General features: G+C 39.7%; 1 protein-coding gene across 1 annotated transcript in view; it reads right to left on the reverse strand.

Annotated features, from left to right (window-relative positions):
* Nucleotides 1-22,021, reverse strand: part of MAN2A1 (mannosidase alpha class 2A member 1) — a 111,437-nt gene that overhangs the window by 79,566 nt on the left and 9,850 nt on the right. Inside the window, exons 2-3 of the mRNA XM_027656847.1 lie at nucleotides 19,519-19,779; nucleotides 9,086-9,230 (exon numbers count right to left, since the gene is read on the reverse strand). Of these exons, the coding sequence (XP_027512648.1) occupies nucleotides 9,086-9,230; nucleotides 19,519-19,779 (406 nt within the window). The remainder of the gene's footprint in view (nucleotides 1-9,085; nucleotides 9,231-19,518; nucleotides 19,780-22,021) is intronic.

Consider the following 22,021-nt stretch of genomic DNA (forward strand, 5'->3'; position numbering starts at 1 on the left):
CTACCCATTTCCTACATTTTGGTGGGTCAGACAACAGTCTCAACAATCTGTGTTCCAAACATGTTAAAAAACTAAGAAGTCATCTGAAAAGCATATCCAGATATCTGGATAGCATATCCATCCAGCATACCTGGTCAACAGAGAACAACCCTGGAACTCCATGGTATATTAACAGCATCAAACCTTTATGCCTAATTTTTCTTTTATCTTAACACTGCAGTTAACTTCATAGGGCTATACAGATTTACACCAGAGAAATGGAGACTGTCTTAAATAGTAAAAAATTGTTAATGTGAGTGCTAGTAAGGCAAAGTTACTGATGTTATCAATAATTAATGAAATGTCAAAAAGTAGTATTTAGTCCTGAGAGGTGCCCATACACTTTCACATGGGTGGAGAGGCAAGAGAAAAATCTACTTTGGTCACTTTCAATAAGATTTAAGTGCTGCTTTATACTAGGTCTGTAACCACATTGAGCAATAAAATACTCTAATCTGGTACACATATATTACAAAGCTTACAAATCTCAATTCTTAAATTATTTAATGAGAAGTCATTACCAAAATCATCACTGCTTAACAGAGCAATAGATGCTAGAGGTGTCTTTCAACCCCTTGGGTCATAGCTGAACATCATCTTTCAAATCCAGCTGTGCTGGTTGACAATTTCACTGACCCTGAGCAGAGTTCTCCTCTCTGGATTTTAGCTGCCTAATCCACTTCAGGCAGTCACTGCTGTTGAACCATGTGACAGCTGACATAAGGGCTTTGCCAGTATAGCAGGTTGTATGTTCGCTCCTTAATCTGCTCCAGAAAGAAATGCCACCTATTTGATGGCCCTAGTATCACACAACAACTGGTTTGAGATTAACCTGCACTGGGTGAGTCCCCCCCAGATCAGACATTCTACTGAGGTGCTCAAATCTTCCTCAGCTGCCAGCAACTAAAAGACAATTATGCCACCACTGATCAAGAGTGTGAAGGGGACCCATTCTACAAAAGTCTGAAGGGAACCCATTCTCAATGCTTATTTCCCATTTATGGGTAAATACACTAGCTACTGAAGGGAGAAGCATAGACCCCAACTTTCTAGGTCATGGTTAAATTCATACAGAAGTAGTTAACCCAGATTGAGCAGAATTTAGTGTTTCACAGCATCAGCACATTCAGTCATCCCCCCCCAAAAAAGAACATGGAACCTAGACCCACCACCTTCCCTGTGGATTCTGTTTCTTAGATTCATAGAATGGCTTGGATTGGAAAGGACCACCTAGTTCCTACCTACCCCCTCCAATGAGCAGGGATGCCACCCGCTAAGATTGTTTCAAGGCAGTTTCTTTGCCTTTGAGCTGCGTATTCTCACTAGCGTAATTGGTTACATGAGAAGTTAAAGTAACCTCAGATGAGAAAACATAAAATGTAATAAGAATTTAAAGCCTCTGCATCTAATATCTTTACTGATCTCATTTCTTGGTAAATATCTTTTACATACATTGTTACACTATAGGTTCATGATGCCTTAAGCTTTTTTTTCCAGAATGCATTTCCTTTGCACAATGCTTTTTTAATTATCTGAGAAAGGAATAACGTAACCATTAGCTATACAAGAGATTTCAGATGTTTGTTACAGATAATTTTTCCCTCTTTCAAGTGTAGTTTCATACTCTAGACAATTGCACAGAAATGTCCCTACCAAAAGCAGTATCAAGTCAGGAGATTTCTACGATAACATTCTTTGCAAAAACAAACAATAACCAGTCTCACATGATCACCTTTGGTGAAGGAACATTTACATTTACCAGATTATCTCTCAGTTTAAGTCTATTAGGTATCAACTGAGAAGCCTAAACATACTGAGAGATATTTAGATTGTATGTATGAGGAGATGCAGACTTCTTGCTTTTAGTTGCTGCTAGTAAAAGGACAGACACAATTTTATAGTAAAGGCATGAAGAATTTACATATTAAGAAGGAAGACTTAGGAACAAAAACCAGGCAGCAGTAAGGAAGTCAGCTCTTAAAGGTGACTGACAACAGCATTAAGACTTCAGGCAAGCTCTTGTGAACAACATACACCAGAAAAAAGCTGCAACAGAAAGATGGGAGACAGCACTCATAACTTCAAAGAATTCTTCAAACCCTATTATTGAAGGGACAGTCACGAGGAGGACTTCTCTCAGAGATGAAAGAATAAGTATCTTACTATAGATTTGATTCATTACTCCCTCCAAGACAGATGTATGAATGCTTGTAAAAATACAAATCTTAAGCTATGTTCACTATGGCCTGTGTTTGGAAGAGGGTCAGAGCAGTGCTGGAAAGGGAAAAACAGATTAAGCTTCCTTAGATGGAGCTCTCAGGTGCACCAAGAGGCATCACTCATATGTAAAAATTAAGAAATAGACGGACACATTACTTACCTACTTCCTAGGTAAAGAGCAAATTCCTACTGGGAGAGAAAATTCCATACTGATAACACAAAAAGTTAAAGTGGAAAAGGTGTTGGTGATGCTACCTCTGGTTATGCTTTATCTGTCTCAGAAATTTAATAATCTTGGTGACTCACAAACTTTTATAAAGGGGGGGGGGGGGGGGTTGGTTTTGGTTGACTTTTTTTTCAGTGGTTGGTATTTTTGGTGCTGCGACTTGTTTACTTGGGATTTCTTATTTTTTTGTTGGTTTGTTCTGTGAGGGTGTTTGTTTGGGTTTTTTTTACTGGTTTGCTTGGGGACTTTGAGGTGGGGGGTTTTTGTTGGTTTGTTTGTTTGTTTGTTTGTTTAGGCTTTTTTAACATAGACAACCCAAACCTGATAGAGAGGAATGGCATGGAGAGGGTCTCTGGACCTGGAGAAAACCCTGACCTTCCAAAAGATAGTATAATATTTCAGGAATCATGGCAAATATATAGTGAAGCTCAAGGCATTTCTCACTCAGTGAGCTCAGTAACTTTCATCCTATTTTGGAGTCTAATAAGAGATGTGTCCATGTTCTCAGCAATTCCGCTATTTTGAGAACTGTTTTCATAGAAGCAACACAGAGCTGTTCAGTCTCCTAGTCTCAAAAGACACAAAGCCAAAAATCTGGAGACTCTGATGAAGTCTCCTCCAGTACAACTTGATATTAAGAGCCTTTACTATTGGCCAGCTGAGCTAACAACAGCCTCCAGATCGTATGCCCTGCTTGGCACACGGTGAGGAGGACTGTAATTTGTAGTGACAGATAGCAGTATCTACCAAAATAATTGCAGAATCATTTAGGTTGGAAAACACCTCCAAGAAAATCAAGTCCAATCATTAAACCACCACCGTGTTCACCACTAAACCATGTCCCTCAGAGACATATCCACATGCTTTTATGAACACTTCCAGGGGTTGCAATTCCACCATTTCTCTGGGCAACCTGTTCCAATATTCAACAACCCTTTCAGTGAAGAATTTTTTGCTACTGTGTAATCTAAACCTGCCCTGGCACAACTTGAGGCCATCTACTCCTGTAAATCACTTGTTACCTGGAAGAAGAGACTGCTCCCCACCTGGCTACACCCTCTTCTCAGGTAGTTGTAGTAAGTGATTGTAAGGAGTAAGTAAGTTGTAGTAAGGTCCCCCTGGGCCTCCTTTTCTCCAGGCTAAACACCCCCAGCTCCCTCAGCTGCTCCTCATCAGACTTGTGCTCCAGACCCTTACTCAGCTCTGTTGCCCTTCTCTGGACTTGCTCCAGCACCTCAATGTCTTTCTTGTAGTGAGGGGCCCAAAAGTGTTCACAGGATTAGAGTTGTGGCCTCACCAGCACCCAGTACAGGGGGACGGTCCCTGCCCTGGTCGTGCTGACCACACTATTACTGATCCAAGCCAGGATGCCCTTGGCCTTCTTGGCCACCTGGGCACACTCCTGGCTCGTGTTCAGCCACTGTCAAACAGCAGACCCGGGTCCTTTTTCCCCGAGCAGCTTTTCCGCCACTCTTCCCTCAGCCTATATCAGTGCAGGGGGTTGTCAGGACCCAACAGCAGGACCCAGAACTTCACCTTGTTGAACTTCAATACAGCTGGCCTTGGTCCATCAACCCAGCCTGTCCAGCAATAATCTTGATGTGAGAAGATGTTCAGTAAACTCAAATTTCTCAGATTCCTCAGAATCAACATTCAGTGAGTCACTTTTGGGAAACAGAACTAGTGCTACAGAATGAACCAAATACTGCTAAGGCACTCAGTGCTAAATCTTGTCATATGCAAAAGGTGTTGGCTGTGAAAACCTACCACAGCTGATTGTAGGAGGCATGACTCAAAGCTGGACGTGAAGTAGAAAGCAAAAGGCTAGAGCTCAGAAAGCCAACGGTTAGCTCCAAAGAGTCCTTCCATAATGGCAATAGAAACTGGTAAATTCCATGTGTCTTACACACATCAGGCACCATAGAGGAAATCAGCACAATGTTTGGAAGACAGTTACTGAAGGTGTACAAATCCAATAAAAATTAAATAATTTTTAAAACAATTTAAATTACTAGAATCTGTAGAAAAAGTGTCAGTAGAAATAAAACATAAAAAATAAAAAAAATCAGTACCATGACACTGAGCCCCTACTGAATCTCATGACTTGCACAGACACTGGTGAAGTTTTCTGTTTTCCTCAGGATGTTCCCATGCAGCTCCCAAGCCTCATGCTCTTGAAAAATTGCCTCAGCCTACATTGTGCACCGAGTCTTTGTTCAATTCAGCTAAAGTTATTCCAGGACAGATGTAACACCAGACCTGGCAACTGGTCTCTAGCAGGATGCCAACAGGCTGTTGTTAGGATATGATCCTACTAACTTCAGCAGAAATGACACAGGTAAACTCCAAAGCCCTTTCTAAGGAGAACCAAGAGAATGAGTTCTGTATAGTCCTTTGGGATAGCTCTGGATTTATTAAGTGTCTGTACAGAGTTTCTTCTTTCTAGGAAAGTTTTTAGAACTACAAGAGAGAAAACAGACACAGGTTTCAAGATATTTCTACAGATAGGCAGTTCAAAGTTAATACTGTGATTATTTTCTTTTTACTATATCCATACTTGGTTAATTTAGCTGTCATAATTGGACAATACTGTATTGAAGGGGTTAATAGTGGGTCTATTAGCTCCTAGGATGAAGATATTGACTGGGCAAACTTTCGGGTGTATCCTTGATGATAAGAAAGTCAGTATGCAGCCCTAATGAAGAAACAAAGACAGACTGTAAAGTCAGTAGGCCTAGGATGTGGGAACTGCAATAAGCCCTTGAGCTTTGCCAAATGTATCACAAATAGATCCTAGCCAATGAAAATGCTGTTGCTTGCTTACTTAAAATAAGGTGACTGCTTGATGCTAGCAAGGAGTATAAAAAAGCAGATGAGAAAATAAAGTGAAACTTCAGACATCTTTTCTGCACATAACTGACTCTTTGTATCTTTATCGGCCGTCACAACTCTACACCGACATATGGTGACCCTGATGTGATACTGCAATACTGACCATCGGGTGACAGATGGTGGTGACGGAGCTTGGCATAGCTGAGAGCAGTGGGCAGACTGCCTGGGTCCGGACCTGAGAACTACTGAGAACTACTGACACCAGGAAAAGGTGAGCCGCCATCAAGAACAAAGACTGTGATAATGGGGAATCAGATTCTAAAGAGGAAAAGTTGGTGCTATCCACTTGGAAGCACTTCCTAAAGTGTTAAGGTGTAACTGTTGAAGATTATGACTTGCAACATTTGCTGCTTTGGTGTCAAAACCAAGGCTTTGAAGCTAACACATCAGTTGGATTCAAAGTTAAGACTTGGGAGAAGGTGGAGAATAAACTGTGGAAAGAGGTCTATAAGGATACTAAGAGTGCTAAGGAAGTAGAAGGTTTGCCTGCCACCTGGCATATACTGGTTGAGACTTTAAAAGACTGGCTTAATGAACAAGTTTCGGAAGGTATTCAGTTGCCTCAAACAGAGCCTTTGTCAATACAGGAGGACATGCAGGGGAGGAGGGAACTTCAGCTGCTGTGGCATCTCCGCTTGCTACCTCCCCCTCTGATGATGAATTGGGTGCTTTAGCAGATAAAAAAGAAACAGTGTGGTGTCCACATACACATACTAAAAAATCTACCAAGGGTCTGGATACAAGAACCCCGAAAAGCTCAAAAGTTCGCTATCCTGACCCCACAAGCTAGTTAAAACTCCTTGTCAATACAAGTCCCCTACTGCAATAGTCCCTTACCATTATAACACACCTATGGAACTTGAAGGATTTAAAGCAAAGCAAAAGTTTGCATCTTCTGTTCCTCTGCCAGAGGAGGAGGAGGAGGACGAGGACACTGACTAAAACAATGAGGATGATATACCTAATAAAGGCTTGTATCAGTCAGCATCAGCACCCCCAACAGATGATGCAGACATGGAGGAAGCTGAAAATGCCTCTGTCCATATCTGAGCCTTACAACTGTAGTGGTTTCACCCTAGGCCTTCCTGGAGACCAACTTGTAACCAGGAAGGAACTAGAAAAGTGATCACGGAAGTATTCCATGCTATTCCTTTACGTAACTGGAGGTATAAATAAAGCCAGTGGGAGGGATCGCGCCCTCTTCCTCTCCGGCGAGGTTCGAGAACGGTGGGTCCCTGTTTCGGTCGAGCTTATCTGGAGCCAAGGCCTACAGTGACTGCCGCTATCCGCTTCGCGTGAGAGGAGAGCCTTGGGCTGCGTCAAGTCATTCTGACTGTTCGAAGGGAAGTGGTGAGATTTCTGCTAGTTTGCCTTCGGCTGGCTGTTTGACTTGCTCGGTCCTTGCCCCTTTTTGTCTCTCTCCCTTTCCCTCCCCCTTTCCCCCCCCCCCCCGGGTGTGTGGTATTTTCCTTTTGTCTATCGTCTCATATGTAAAATATATATATATATATACATATATATTTGCTATAGCTTTGGCTGCTTGTTTTTTTTTTTTTTTCCCTCTTTTCCCTCTCTGGGAGGCGGGTCCTTGTTGTCGAGTTTTGGGGACTTGGCGGGAAGCCAGCTCGAAACTTGTACAACAACCTATACGTGGGGGGGGCCCAGTGCCTAAAGACATGAACACTGACTAATCCATGGACTTTTGCCACCAGTAACTTTTACAGTGATGCCACATCATCCTACAAAGTTTCGGGAGATGGTGTACATACAAGCTGCGGAAAGGGGGGAATGGGAGTTGTTAGACAAGATTGGGCACCCCTCACAAGCTGTGAAGGATGTTGCATTTGCTCCAGGAATAGAGCCAGGAGTAGAAGCTTATCCTGTGTTAAAAGCTGTTCCTAACTCTGGCAAGTAAGATGAACATCATGTATCTGCTTGGAAGGCTATTCAGGATTTGCAAATGTATGTAATAAAATATTGTGTAAATTCTCATGAAGTTATGTGTATGGTTCATGCAATTAATGTTGATTTGCTAGCTTCTTATGATATTGACCATCTAGCTCAAGTTTTATTTGAACCTGTACAACACCAAGTGTTTAAATCTAACTGGCAGAAACAAGCAGAAAGAATATCTATGAAGAATATGAGACTTCCTGCAGGGGATCTGAGACTGGGCGTAGGAGTGGAAGTTTAATGGGAAAAAATTGTTTTAGCAATCCTGACTTAGAAGCCCAGTGCGATCCTGTTGTGTTACAACAATGTCACAGCAGGTGGGAATGTTAGCTCTGACTAAAACTATGGAACTTGCTTCCCCTCATCCTAGATATACAACAGCGAAATAGGGACCGAGGGAACCTTTTTTACAGTTTGTTGAACGTATTGCAGTTTCATTAGAAAAGCAGGTAGATGATGAAATTCTGTGTCAGGTACTCCTAAAGCAGTTAGCAAAAGATAATGCTAACCAAGATTGTTAGAAAATTATAGATGCATTGCCAGGAGACCCATCTGTGGCTGATATGGTATCTGCATGTTCCAAAGTGGGTACTATAGATCACAAAATGACTGCCCTCGCTGCAATACTGCGTCTTACCCCTCGATGCCATAGTTGTGATAAAGAAGGACACCTTAAGGCTAACTGCCCTGATAAAAGCAAAGGGGAAAAGCCAAATCCTCCTGGAATTCATTGCAATCGTTGTGGAAAGCCACGGCATTTTGCTAAACAATGTCGCTCTAAATATGACACTAACGGTCAGGCTCTTCAGGGAAACGGGAAAGCGAGTGCGGCTGCCAGGAGGCGCACTCAGACACAAGTACCTTCACTGCAGCAGCACAACCCGTATGCAGCCCCCCTGATGTTCCTCTCCAAATTTCAGTGCTCATTTTCTTTGAAAATGCTAGATATGTGCAGATAAAAGCCACTTACATTCAAACTACCATATCTTTACTCAGATCCACTTCAAACAACAAATTAAATTGTTAAAGAGATACACAGTAGTAAAATCTAATATCACTGAAGTTGTGGCTTTCTACAATAACAACCATCAGCTTCTCATGTTCAGTGTACATGTATCAGAACTATATTGTAGCAGTATAATTCACTGCTTTGTGGTAAATTTTACAGCAATTTCAAAATAAAGGAATATTTCTCCATTTTAATTATTACAGTTAACATCCACTTGGGCAGAAGAAGTGAAATTAGGTAGGCATACCTAGTTTTCTGTTTAAATCTAGACTTTATGTTATCCCACTGGAGGTTGGGGGTGTGTGCAAAACAGTAAAGGCAGTGTTACAGTCAAAAACTTCAGATTTACCACTGTCACATCTTCCAAAAGCATACTTCTTTAGCGCAGGCTAAGGGTTACACGTCTGTGACAGTCCAAAAGTCAAAATAAGAACAGCAAATAATGCAGCAATGAATAAACTGAATGGGTTACCAGAAGAATGAACACAGAAAATTCATATTACATATCAATTTCAACATTGAAGTTCTACTCTGGTTAATAAATAAGTAGATGTACAATTTATATCATAACAGTTGTCATTTGAAGTCAATGGCACATAAATTATACATCTGTTTAAGATGTATAGACTTAAATCTAACTTATTAAATAATATACTTCATAAAACCCCAAATCTTGACAGAAATAGCAATATATTTCCTAATTCAAAAGCCTCTAAGTAGTCAAATCAACACAATTAAAATATTACCTGGGTCGTTATGGGAGTGAGGCACAACAAAAACTTGAAGTGGTTCATTGTCCCATTCATTTTCATTGTATGTGATATCAAATCCTTGTTTCCAAACGCCACCATCTGGATTATCAAAAGGAAGAATGTCGTAGACATCCAGCATCTAAAAAAAAAAAAAAAAAAAACCACAGCATATAAAACATGAATTCAGAAAAACAGTTCTGCTACTAAAAATCAAAGCCATTTTCAATGAAAATGGACAAGCTTGTTCATTACAGAGGGAGAGATAACGTGCCAAATGCATAGAAAACTGACAAATGAGAGCAACTTTCAAGTCATACAAGGACACCCAAGACACAGGTGGTAGGAAGGGGAGCATTTGGCAGGCTGTATTCTGAGGAAACTGAAATTGATTAGACAAACAGTAGGATTAAGAGTCTTAAAACACAAAAATTAAGGCAGCTTACAATGGTGTTGGGCAGGAAGGTATGAAGAGGACTACACAGAAAAGCACAGTACACTAAACAGGAATGCAGAAAATGAAGAAAATAAGCAAGCAGTAAGAAGGAATAACAGCATAAGAGAGATCGAGGCAAAAGTCAAGGTCACAAAAGGGAACTGAAAGAAACTACCAAGAAAAAACATTCATATCGATACCCAACTGCTGTAACAAAGCTCCCTGTATGCTCACTCTTGCCCAGTACAATAATTGTACAAGAGAGGACATATTTCACTTTTCAATGCAAATAAGAATGTTACAGGTAAATAAAACAACTCTAGAATTACTTTAGCAAGTTCTTATGAAATTTTGGGAACACCGCACAGCTGCAAAGAGAGTCTACTAATGAGTTTTCTGGCTGGTTTTGGTTGTTTGGTTTTTTTAATGCTCTGCTCTGCTTTTAAGAAAGAAGACAAGATATAAGCATGAACTGTCATTGGTCAAGCCTTTTCCTGACATTCTAGTTTAAAAACTAAATTTCAATTAGTTCTAACTCTATGTTAGAATACCATTAGTCACCTGACAAACTTTTTGGAATAAACAATTTCTCTCCACAAAAAAAGCCTGTATGAATCATTTACTACTTTAACATCACAAGAGTTAAAACTTTTCAGTGGCAAGCTAGTTTCTGTCCTGCTAGGAAACTTTAAAAAACTGCACACATCTGAAACAAACATCTGACTAAAGAAGTTAAGGCCTTGTGAAGGATTTCGGCCCCCATCCAGTTGCTCATCAACAGAACAGGGGGAGAAATAAGATTAAAATATGATGTGTGAAGATAAAAACAGGGAGATCACTTACCAATTATCATCACAGAAAAAACAGACCTGACATGGGGAACGGTAAATTAATTTATTGATAATTCAAATAGAATTGGATAGTGAGAGGTTAGTCCCTCCTGTTTCCTCTCAGTCATTCCTTCCTTCTCACATTTTTTGCCTGCTCCAGCATGGGGTCCCTTCCACAAGCTACAGTACTTCAAGAACTCCTCCTGTATGGGTCCTCTATGTGCTCCATTTCCTTATGGAAATATCTACCTGCTCTGGCATGGGGTCCTCCACAAATTTCAAGGAAATACTTACTCCACTATGGTCTCCCCCACCTGGCTCCAGGGACTAGAATACCTTCTCTGCTTCCTTCATCAAAGACCTTGTTGTTCACAGGGTTGTTTCTCTCCCTTGTTTAACCTTATGATACACTGACATGCAACATTTTCCACTTTCTTAAAACACGCTGTCCCAGAAGCACACCACCCTTTGCTGATGGAGGGTTTGGCTGTATCCAGTGTTGGGTCTGTTTTGGAGCTGCCTAGAACAGCTGTGCCTGGCACAGGACAGCACTGGCCTCTCCTCATACACACCACCCCTGGAGCCCCTCACTGCCAACACCTGGACATCTGTACCCAGTACATTCCACCATCACATCCATGAAACACTTAAGAAAAGTCTATAAAATATACATTCATCACATACTCTTCACAAACTCCACTTATATTTACAAAAAACATTTCAAACACTAAAATCAAAATGACATAAGAACACTGAAAAAGTGGAAATTTTTACACATACACATATATAAGATAAAACTCCACTCCTTGTTCTTTTACCTCACACCAACAGAAGATCTTTGGACAATATTAATTAATGGAAAAAAATAGGTGCAATACTTGCATATCCAGGCATTTTGTACTGTCAGCCTGAAGGGCCCAAATAAGGGTTATGTTGAAATTAACCTAATGGAATATTTTCTAAATGCACTATTTTAGGCTAATTTATATTTTATATAAATAATATAAATCACATAATAGATTATATATATTATATATATAGTTACATATACAATCTATATAATTATATGCTATTATTATATATTTTCTCAATATGGTATTTTCCAAAATCTCAGTTTGAGGAGGAAGCATATCTTTTCTCTGCAATGCAATGTTCTGAAAAAAATGTAAGTGCATATTCTGTAAATTTGCCAGTTAACAATGAAGGACGTTGTTATAGGTTATAAATTCCATAGGGGAATTCTGCTTCCCCTGCTCCACTCTAAGAAAAATCAGAGTGAGTGTGGGGAAGGGAGTCAATTAGCTTTACAAAGGATCTGGCCGAATTCCTAGATCTGGTCGAATTCCTAGCTAATGGCCCATCAGAGAGGCTAGGGAGAGAGGAGAGAGAAGTTTTGGGAGGAGGGAGGCAGACTGGGGAGTTTGTTCTCGGGGACAGAGACAAGGATCTGCGTGTGGGCATTTGGAGATAAGGCCTGGAAGTTTTTTCTTTCTGGCTTTCCGTCCTGGTGAGGCCGGACCACCGGACTCGGTCGGTTCGCACACTGCCTCGTGACTCCAGCCGGGAGCTACTGGGCTTTCATCGGAGAGGTCTGTGCTTGCTGGGAGAGAAGGGAAGAGCCTTGGAACACCATGATCTGGGAACAAGAACTGCAGGCCCTACACCTTCAGTAATCCAACAGCACCCCCTGCAGGCCACGATTAGGACTGTGCTAAAGGACAGAGAAGGATTCATTCAGATTTTTTTTTTTTTAGGACTACTGTCTAGTTTTTTTGTGTTTTGTTACTGTTTTTGCCAACATATATATATCTTTTAATAAAGGGTTGTTATTTCTTCTGTTTTTTCCACACTTCCTCGATTAAAGCCCCTTAATTTTGAATTTACAATTGCTGAGAGAGAGGAGTTTGGTCTACCTCACAACTCATCCTCTTTAGCAAACATTCCAGTCTCCTCAGACTGAGATAAGCGTTAAGACTGATAAACTCTTTGGACATTTCAACCATAAAAATGTATTTGTTTAAAAAGCAGTAACTGATGGAATTCCATACATTCCTGTTTTTTTCTCATGGATGGAGCCTGAATTTAACAAGGAACTTTCTGCAGTCTGCAAGATACCAATTTTTACAGTCCATAACATAGATTATTTTTTCCCTAAAATCTACAACCTTACAGTTATCTCAAACCATGCTTATATGACTATGAGCTCAAGAGATGGAAACTGCAATTCAGAAAATAGGTCTTGGAACCTTAATCAACAAGTTGTCTGAAATAACTGCTTCAATGACCTGACTTGACCCATCATCTAGAGGTTTTTGTTGTATGCCAGGGGCCTGGATCCTGTATATTGTAGAGGAACTGTTGAAGCTGTCCAACTCAGTGACTACTAGCCCTTGTTATTCTTTCATGTGGGTACCAATGATACTGCCAGAGGCAACCCAGACTGCATCAAAAGTGACTGCAGAGTTCTGTGGGTAGTAATCAAGGCCCAGGTGGTGTCCTCTGCTATCCCACCAGTGAGGGGTACGGGTGTGAGAGGAGGACACTGATAGCATAGATCAATAATTGGCCTCAGAGCTGCTGTTTGAAACAGATTTGAGGATTCCATGACGATGGGACCCTATTTGCAAATCTGTGTCTGCTTAGGAGAGATGAGATCCAACTCACTAAGTGCACAGAGGTACCTTTGCCAGAAGGATGGCTGACCTATTAAAGACAGCTTCTGGCTAAGAATAAAGGGGGACAGATTAAGATACCAGCAGTCTTGCAGAGGAGCAATGCTCTGGAACAATGTGACACGAAAGGATTTTAAAAATGTATAATAATTTAAGAAATCAACAAAACAGGGCTTAAACAGGGTCACCTCTAACATTTGTAGGTGAGCAAGGAAGTGCCTACAAGGCATAATTACAGAGAAATCCCCAAAAGCCTTTCTGGGAAATCAGCATGCTGGGGTGGCTCACTGAAGTACACTAAAGGGAATAAACACGATGAGTGAGAGAGAGCTGTGTGCAGCTGCAAGCCTATGATCTTATGATAATGGTGACATGGTGGGATGACTCTAATGACTGTAAAGCTGCAATGGAGGGACACAAGATTTTGAGGAAAGACAGGTCAGAAAGACAAGGAGGGAGCACTGGCTTTTATGTGAGAGAACAGCTGGTGTGCATGGAGCTCTGCCTGTGGGTTTGAAGTTGGAAAGGGATAAAACCACGTTTGCTAGAGATAAGCCTGCACACAGCACTTTAAAGTTGGAGGGTCAGTCTGCTAGCAAGGTCCTTCAGTCTGCCATCTAATTGGAGTGGAGGATGGAGATCCATGTGACACCCATGTGTCCATCCAAAGACACAAGGGTAGAAACTACAGAAGTACCTAAGAATGGTCACATAGCAACTAGGGCTTCCCCCCCAAAAAAGCTGGAAGGACCAACAGCCCAACTGAAATGCATCTACACCAATACACACAATATGGGAAACAAACTGGAGAAGCTGGAAGCCATTGTGCAGCAGGAAAACTATGACACAGCTGCTGACACAGAAACATGGTGGGATGACTCACCCAATGGGAGTGCTGCAACAGATGGCTATTACCTCTTAAGAAGGGATAGGCAAGGAAGGAGAGGCAGTGGGGTAGACCTGTATGTGAGAGAGTGTTTTGACTGTCTAGAGCTTTATGACGATGACAACACCATTGTTTATGGGCAAGAATCAGTGGGAAGGCCAAGAAGACCTACCTACCATGGTGACAGTCTGTTATAGACTACACAGGCAGGATGAAGAGGTAGATCAAATATTCTCCAAGTAGAAGTCTCACAACTGCTAGTCACTGTTCTCATGGGGGACTCACGGACTTACCAGATGTGTGCTAGAAACACAACACAACGGAGACAAATCAATTTAGGAGGTTCCTGGAGTGAGTGGAAGATAACTTCCTGACACAGCTGGTGAGAGAGCCAGCTAGGGGATGGACCCACTGGACTTGCTGTTTGTGAACAGGTATTGTGGTGGTCAGAAGCCATCTTGGCCTCAGTGGTCAACCAAGGAGAGTTTTCAACTACTGGAGAAGCAAGGAGCAGGGCCAGCAGAACTGCTGCCACCATGGGCTTCTGGAGGGGCGGCTTTGACCTGTGTAGAAGCCTGGTTGACAGAATCCCTTGGGAGGCAGTCCTGAAGGGCAAAAGGGTCCAGGAAGGCTGGACATTATTCGCAAAGGAAATTCTAAAGGAGCAGGAACAGTCTGTTCACGCGTGCCAGAAAACGAGCCATCATGGACGACAAGCCTGGATGAACAAGTTTGTTGAACTCAGGGCTGGAACACAGGAAAAAAAATAAATTTATCAGCTTTGGAAGAAGAGGAAAGTCACTCCAGAGGACTACAAGTATGTTGTGAGGTTATGCAGAGAAGGAACAAGGCCAACTAGAAGGAACAAAGGCCAATTAAATTTGAAGGAACAAAGGCCAACTGGAACTTAATCTGGCTACTGCAGTGAAAGACAAAAAAATGTTTCTAGAGATACATTAGCAACAACGGGAGGGCTAAGGAGACTCTCTATTATTAATTGGATGTGGTGTGAAATGTAGTGATAAAGGACGAGGAAAAGGCTAAGGTACTAAATGTTTTCTTTGCCTCAGTCTTGAACAGTAAGACTACTTGCTCTTCCGGTACTTAGTGCCCTAAGCTGGAAGACAGAGATGGGGTGCAGAATCAAGGCCCCATAACCCAGAGCAAATGGTCAATCACCTGCATCACTTAGACACACAAAAGTTAGGTGGGGACTAGGAAAGTGCTACAGAGAAATTTGGACAGGCTGGATCCATGGGATTAGGTCAATTGTATGGGGTTCAACAGGAACAAGAGCTAGGTCCTGCCCTTGGATTACAACAACCCCCTGCAGTGCTACAGGCTGGGGGGAAATGGGCTGGAAAACTGCCTAGAAGAAAAGGACCTGAGGATCAGCACACAGCAGCGTGCCCCCATGGGAAGAATGCAAGTGGCATCCTGGTCTGTATCAGAAACAGTGTGGCCAGCAAGTAAGTGATTGTCCCCTGTACTGGGCACTGATGAGGCTCCTCAAATCCTGAGTCCAGTTCTGGTTCCCTCACTACAAGAAGGACATTGAGGTGTTGGAGTGTGTTCAGAGAAGGGCAATGGACTTCAGGAGATTAGAGTCTGAACACTTTGCTTGGCAAAAGTCCCACAGGATAAGTGAAAAAGGAGCTCCTGGCAAAATGTGAACACAAAAAGGAAGCCTACAGAAGATGAAAGCAGTCAGATGGGAGTGTGGTGGATTGACCCTGGCTGGATGTCAGGTGCTTACCAAAACCACTCTATCACTTCCCTCTGTCACTGGACACGGAAGAAAACAAAGTAACAAAAGGTATGTGAGTTAAGAGCAGGGAGAGATCACTCACTGATTACCATCACAGGCAAAGGAGACTTGATTCAGGGAAATTAGTTGAACTTATTACTAATTAAAATCAGAGCCAGATTATGAGAATTAAAACAAGTCTTAAAAACACCTTCCCTGGAGTACTGTGTCCGCTTCCAAGTTTACCAGTACAAGTGACATGGACACACTGGAAAGAGACCTGCAAAGGGTTACCAAGACGATGAAGGAACTGAAGCAGCTCTCACAGGAGAAAGACAGAGAGATGAAACAGTTTAACCTAGAGAAGGTTTGGGAGGATCTTGTCAATGTGTAGCAATACCGGAAGAGACAGTCCACAGCAGGTGGAGCCAGGTTCTTTCCACTGATGCCCAGTAATAGGACCAGAGGCAATGGGCACACATTGAAACACAGAAGCTTCCTCCCGAAAGGCTACAGGTAACCCTGCTTGAGCTGAGTGTTGGACCAGATGACCTCCAGAGGTCCCTCCCAACCTCAAAAAAAAAATCAGTCAGTTTGTGATTAGAATGTTAACCAGAAGCAGTAACAAAAAAAGCCTAGGAAAAAAAATTAAAATACTCCCACTGTAATAAACTAAAGTCAGATCAGGCTGAAATCACTACTTATGCCAAGACATCCAAAAGACAGAAGTCATTTTTGTCTTTCATACAACACCATCATCAGTAAGAATTGTGCAAAGGATAAATTGCAAACTACATCATCACTCGAACAAGTTACATGACTGCAAGTAAAGAATAAGTTCCAAATTCCTAGTCAGTAAAAGCCAAAAAGGTTAAAGAAAGTATTTCATGGACAAAATTTAGTTTCATGTCTAAGTATAAAATACTGATATAGAAAGAAAGGATTTTGTTAAAACAGTAGACAGAAATTGAAAAAGAATGCTGCCTGTCTTCATTATGGTTCCTTCAGAAGACAGTCATATTGTTACAAGCTTTTCATTAAAACATCTGAAAATTTATCGGTTGTCTTTTTTTCCGTATATGGGCTTAATCTTTTTCTACGCTGAGGGACTCAAGGTGCTGAAGTAATGCAAATCTTGTGAAAAAATCACATTTCCCCAGTGAATACTAAACTATTGCACAGAAGAAATAAATGCATAGTTTGTGCCTCTTCAGATTACCTTTTTAAAGAGTGACTCATGTCTCATTTTTAAAAGAAGTAACATTGCTAAGCCCAATGTTAGATGCTTCAGAAGTTGAGAAGGACAAGGCAGGAGACACCTCACTGTATTATTTAAAAGGCCTTCCACCTCAGCACAATGGCTGTCGAGAATTCCATCTTCCCTGAGCACAAATGTCAAATATTTCTTGAACTACTGAACTAAAAAAATCATCAAGTTGTATCCATATTTAATCCAGTGTTTTTCATTTTGTTGGTTTTATTACCTGTCTCCATTATTCATCCTTTGGAAAAAAGTGCACACTAATCTTTCATTTGAATTGAATTATAGCATTCTCAAGTCAGCGTTGTTTTCAGTTTCCAGCTCTATGACAATTTCCTACCTACTTACAAACATCACAAGTAGCAAGTATACAGTTTCTTGATTTATAATTCCTCCATGAAAAAGAATCTTTTGGCTGTCTCATCCAAGCATCTTTTGGTCTCATGTTTTATGAAAATACATCTCTTTGAGAAGCAAATCCCAGTAATATTTCTCACTGAAACATCAAAGTTTTTTAATCCCTATTAGAATGTCTTCTCACAATGTTTCCCCCTTGTGGGAGACTATAATGAATTTCCACAACTTATTCAGTGAAGACTCTTTTGCCTTCATTCTCTAATGTTGTTTTTTATCCAAACACTATCTCTCACCTATATTAGCACTTACTACTTTTGTCTCTCATACATCCTCTTAAGAGACAAAAATGGGAAAAGTCTGTGGGTTTAAGTTAACATTTACGAATGTTAAATTAACATTCGTAAGCTGCTTTTGAATTCAAAATATATTTTTGTGTTAAAATGTTCCAAATAACTATCCAAAGTGTCTCAGATAAATTAATTGAGCTTACAGAATCCATCAGGGATGGCAAAGTAAAACTGTATTCAAATACAGTAATAATATAGTAATTTAGATCAGCTTGTTAATATGGTGTAATAGGAATTCTGCTAAAGTCAAGGTCTTGGATTCCATAAGTGAAATGTGGGTCACACTCACAGGATAAGAAACTGTACACAGAAGCAATATTAAAGTGACTTAGTGATGACAGTGGATAACCTGCTGAGTACAAGGTACTAATGCAATGACACAAAGAACATTAGAGCTCTTTTTCCTGTGCAAGGAAGAAAGTGTGAGTATGGAAACAATATGTTTTCTTCTTGAGTACATGTAAATAACCTTAAAAGTAGAGAAAACTATCCAAAAGTAGTTTAGCTACTACAGTTTCCCATTAGCTAGGTAGTAGGCATATTAGCTGATAGTAGGTGCATGTTCTGATATTCTGCCAATGTGAAGCAAAACATGAGAACAATTTAAGAAAAGATCTTTTTGCTTTCTGTTCATAACAGGTTAACATGCCTAAGAATTTAAGACAACAGATTTTTACCTCAAAATTCATGATTCTCATTTACTAGAACTTATTTTTAATGCATACTAAAAAAGCACATCATTTAATATGGTAATAGACTGCATGATGAATAACCTGTTAACAATCCATTAACTTGAACACACATAATTGTAAGTCCACATGCTTCACTTCCCTGCACAGAAGTCTGAATGTATATTAGAAACACGATCAGATATTCAGATATTGCCTTTAAAAAGCCTATTTTCTCTGTAAAAGACATATTAAGGTGGTGCCTATCCTTGAAAACTTTAAAGGCATTAAGCATGATACATCAGAGGTTGCAATTGTTCTAATAGCTGTACTTATTCTTATGAAGTCCACAGTCTTTCTCCTGTAATAGAAATACTTTAAATTCTAAAATAAGAAAGCTGGACTTCAAAATTTAATCTTTGCTTTAGAGTACTATGAATATTTATAGTACTCCCAAAAGGCTCACAAAAACAGTAGAGATCACAAACTTCACAGAGTATTCTCAGTGCTCCTGAATCACTCCATTAAAAGTGAATATATAAGAGTCCATGAACTCACAAGCATCACCAGAAAGAAAAATAAATTCAACTTGAAGTGTCTGACTTTAAAAACTTCAACCTCCCCAGTTCATTGCCAACCAGTCAACATGGTAAATGTTCCTTCTTTCTGACCAAAGTGCCTACACAAACCAGAGACACACAGGAAGGCTGAAATACAGAAATGACATTCAAAAGGGAACACAGGACCCAAGATTTTCTCGAAATTATTAATTCTTGAGCATTCTTTACCTCCTCATCAAGACTCTACTTACATATTCCTAAAAAGTAAATTCCATTTAAATCAAGACTATCCACTATTTCTAGTTTATTTTTCATCAGTTTTAGAACAATTTGGAGAAACTGAGACTCTCAAATAAATTATTTCCAAAGAACTGAGGGGACAATAATCTGAGTATAATCATTTTGTTTTAACTTCTTTAAGAATTTTAAACTTTCTCAACTGTTGGCTCTTAATAATCACTAATCAATTTCTAGACAGTTTTTTAAAAAGGTGAAAAAGGAACAGTTTCATAACATCTGGTAAATACAACAGTTACTTGAACAACTCTATTATGTCTTAGATTAGGAGCTTAGTACCAAGCTTTTAGCTGTAATTTGACATTTTCAGAATTAAAAGGTAATGACAGCTGGGACTCCAGCAGAATAAGACAAAGATGTACTGCTTACCTGTACACCTGAACCATGACTTCCCCTTTTGGAAGCAAACAAACAATCCTCAGAATCAATGGCAAACAAAACTGAAGCAGAAGGAAAGAGCTCAGAAACAGATCCTTGACTGAAGTTTATGGCCTCTGGATTTTTTTGACCATCTTTTACTGATTCACTCAAATTGATCACAGAATCTCGTATGTTCGAAATAATCTCATTATTTTCTGCCAGCAGGCGTTCTAAATGATCTATTTTTTCTTGCAATATTGAAAGCTGGCCCTAGGGGGGGAAAAGAAAAAGGAAAGTTTAATTATTTCTCAGACAAATTCTTGACAGAATTAAAAAAAATTTCAATTCCACAACAGCATGTGATCACACAAAACAATTACAAAATATATTTATTTTATATAAAGACAAACTAATAAAGGAAGTGACCCAACATATGAAACTTTCCCTTTTCAGCAAAAGGCAAAAGAGCAAAAGATACATTTTCCTTTATGAACTTGAATTCACAGCACAAGATTTAATCAGTGATATGAAGATACTCTTTAAAGTCACACTGTTTCAAGAAGCAATTATACCAACTTCAACTTCTTCCACATCTGTCATAGATTCACAAAAATCTGATCTTTTCACTTATCAGAATATCAAACAGAAAGCCAGTTTTTACAATCAGTCACATTGTGATGGGATTAACAGGATGTAAACATTTCAGGGTTTTCCTGTACATTTAAAACAGTATTTCAATAAATACCAAGTTTCTTACTTTCAGTGAAAGTTACAGAGAAATAAACAAAAACACTTAATGGGAGTAAAAGATCCCTTAACAGCCTGTCAGAGGAATAATCTGTAAATTGGACCATTACAAACATCAAGAAAATCCTGTAAAAGAGAGATCAAGCTAAGAGCATTTTTAGTCACAAGGTCATCTGACTAAGCAACAGGATTTTGTAGATGATTCCAGTGTGCACCCCCATAGGAAGGCTACAGAACAACATCAGTGATAACTGAAAGTCATTACATTTCCCAAAGCAACTTAGAAGGAGAGACAGATTCTACACAGCAATTTAACAGCATCTGATCACTGTATTGTTGGAATATAGGAGGGAGCATAGCCAAACAAGGTACCTCCAAATGCTACTGCCCCCTCATGTAATAGCCACTCCTTCCAAATTATTTGCAGTACGCCTTTGTTCAGGCATGAATGAGTTAGCTTTTACAGAATTACAAAAGGCCAAATTATTTAACATAATTTAACATGATTTTCATCTTAACAGTAATTTCTTTATTTCCCCAGAATGACTGTAACATAACAATAATAAGAAATTATAAGAGATAAAAAAAAAATAGTCACTTCCTATTATTAAAATTGTGGTCACCCTCCAAAATATACATGTATAATTAGATATTTTTGCAAGCAGCTGTTGTTAAAATAAAACCTTCTACAGATTCAGGCATCTACATTTTACCATTACATTCAATACAAACAACATTGATTCAGTAGACAGCTACTCTGTCACTTAGGATTTTAATAACTTTTTCCTAGCACCAATGCCTTATTTTCTTAGGACTATAGTATAATATTAGAAACAACATCTGTACATGACACTTTTTTCCCTTTTAACCATAATTCACTTGAAGTATTTGTGTTTTCCTTTTCAGCCACTGTGGTTTGCAAAGGATTAAGCCTCCTTTCTGAATTGATGTGTACCTTCTTTTAAATTCTGTTCACTTTGAGAAGCCTGCAGGAATAAAAAACCACCCCTAACCAAGGGATACCAATCAGTCTTTTGGATTCCCAACTGTCAGTGCTATAATTCTACCATTAGAATAATTCTATCTTTAATTCATCCTTTTATGAAAGCTCTTTGTAATTTTGCAGACAATAAATTTTAGGGTTTTTTTTTAACATGTTGGTAACCTGGTCCCCTCATTTTTTGGGCTGTGTGAAGTGCTGGCCCACTGCTTTGTTGCTGCTTGTTTATTTGTTTCTTAGATTGATATATCCTGAAAACAAACAAAGATTTTAGAATGCAACACAGTCAGACAGCTATTCCTTTCCCAAAAGAGTAAAATATATTTTGACAACAGAACCAGATCAAGCTAATTGATATGTAGGGTCAACATCCTAGAATCCCAATAGTTTAAAGATAAATGCTACAAACTTAGAAAACGGATGAGCTGAAAACAAGAAGAAATTCATATGCAGATGATGGAATACTGGAAAGAAAAATAAATAAAAATTCAAACCGAACAGACTGTAGTCTCATGCCCCCTGGTGGTACAAAAGAAACAACCAGATGGAAATCTCAAACGCTACATCAAAGATACTTGTGTGCACATTTCTGTCTAAAATCAGTGTTTTCCCTTGCAATGATGTTTAGGATTTATGAAAGGTTTCTCTACACAGAAAACTAACAGCCTATTATGCCCCTCACTCTAAAAATAATACATATAAAACAACACCTGATAGGGGCTTTACAGGCTGCCCATCATAGGCTCTGATCTTCAGATTCCTAGG

Source organism: Corapipo altera, unplaced genomic scaffold, assembly GCF_003945725.1.
Source record: "Corapipo altera isolate COAL_440 unplaced genomic scaffold, ASM394572v1 61281, whole genome shotgun sequence".
NCBI lineage: Eukaryota > Metazoa > Chordata > Aves > Passeriformes > Pipridae > Corapipo > Corapipo altera.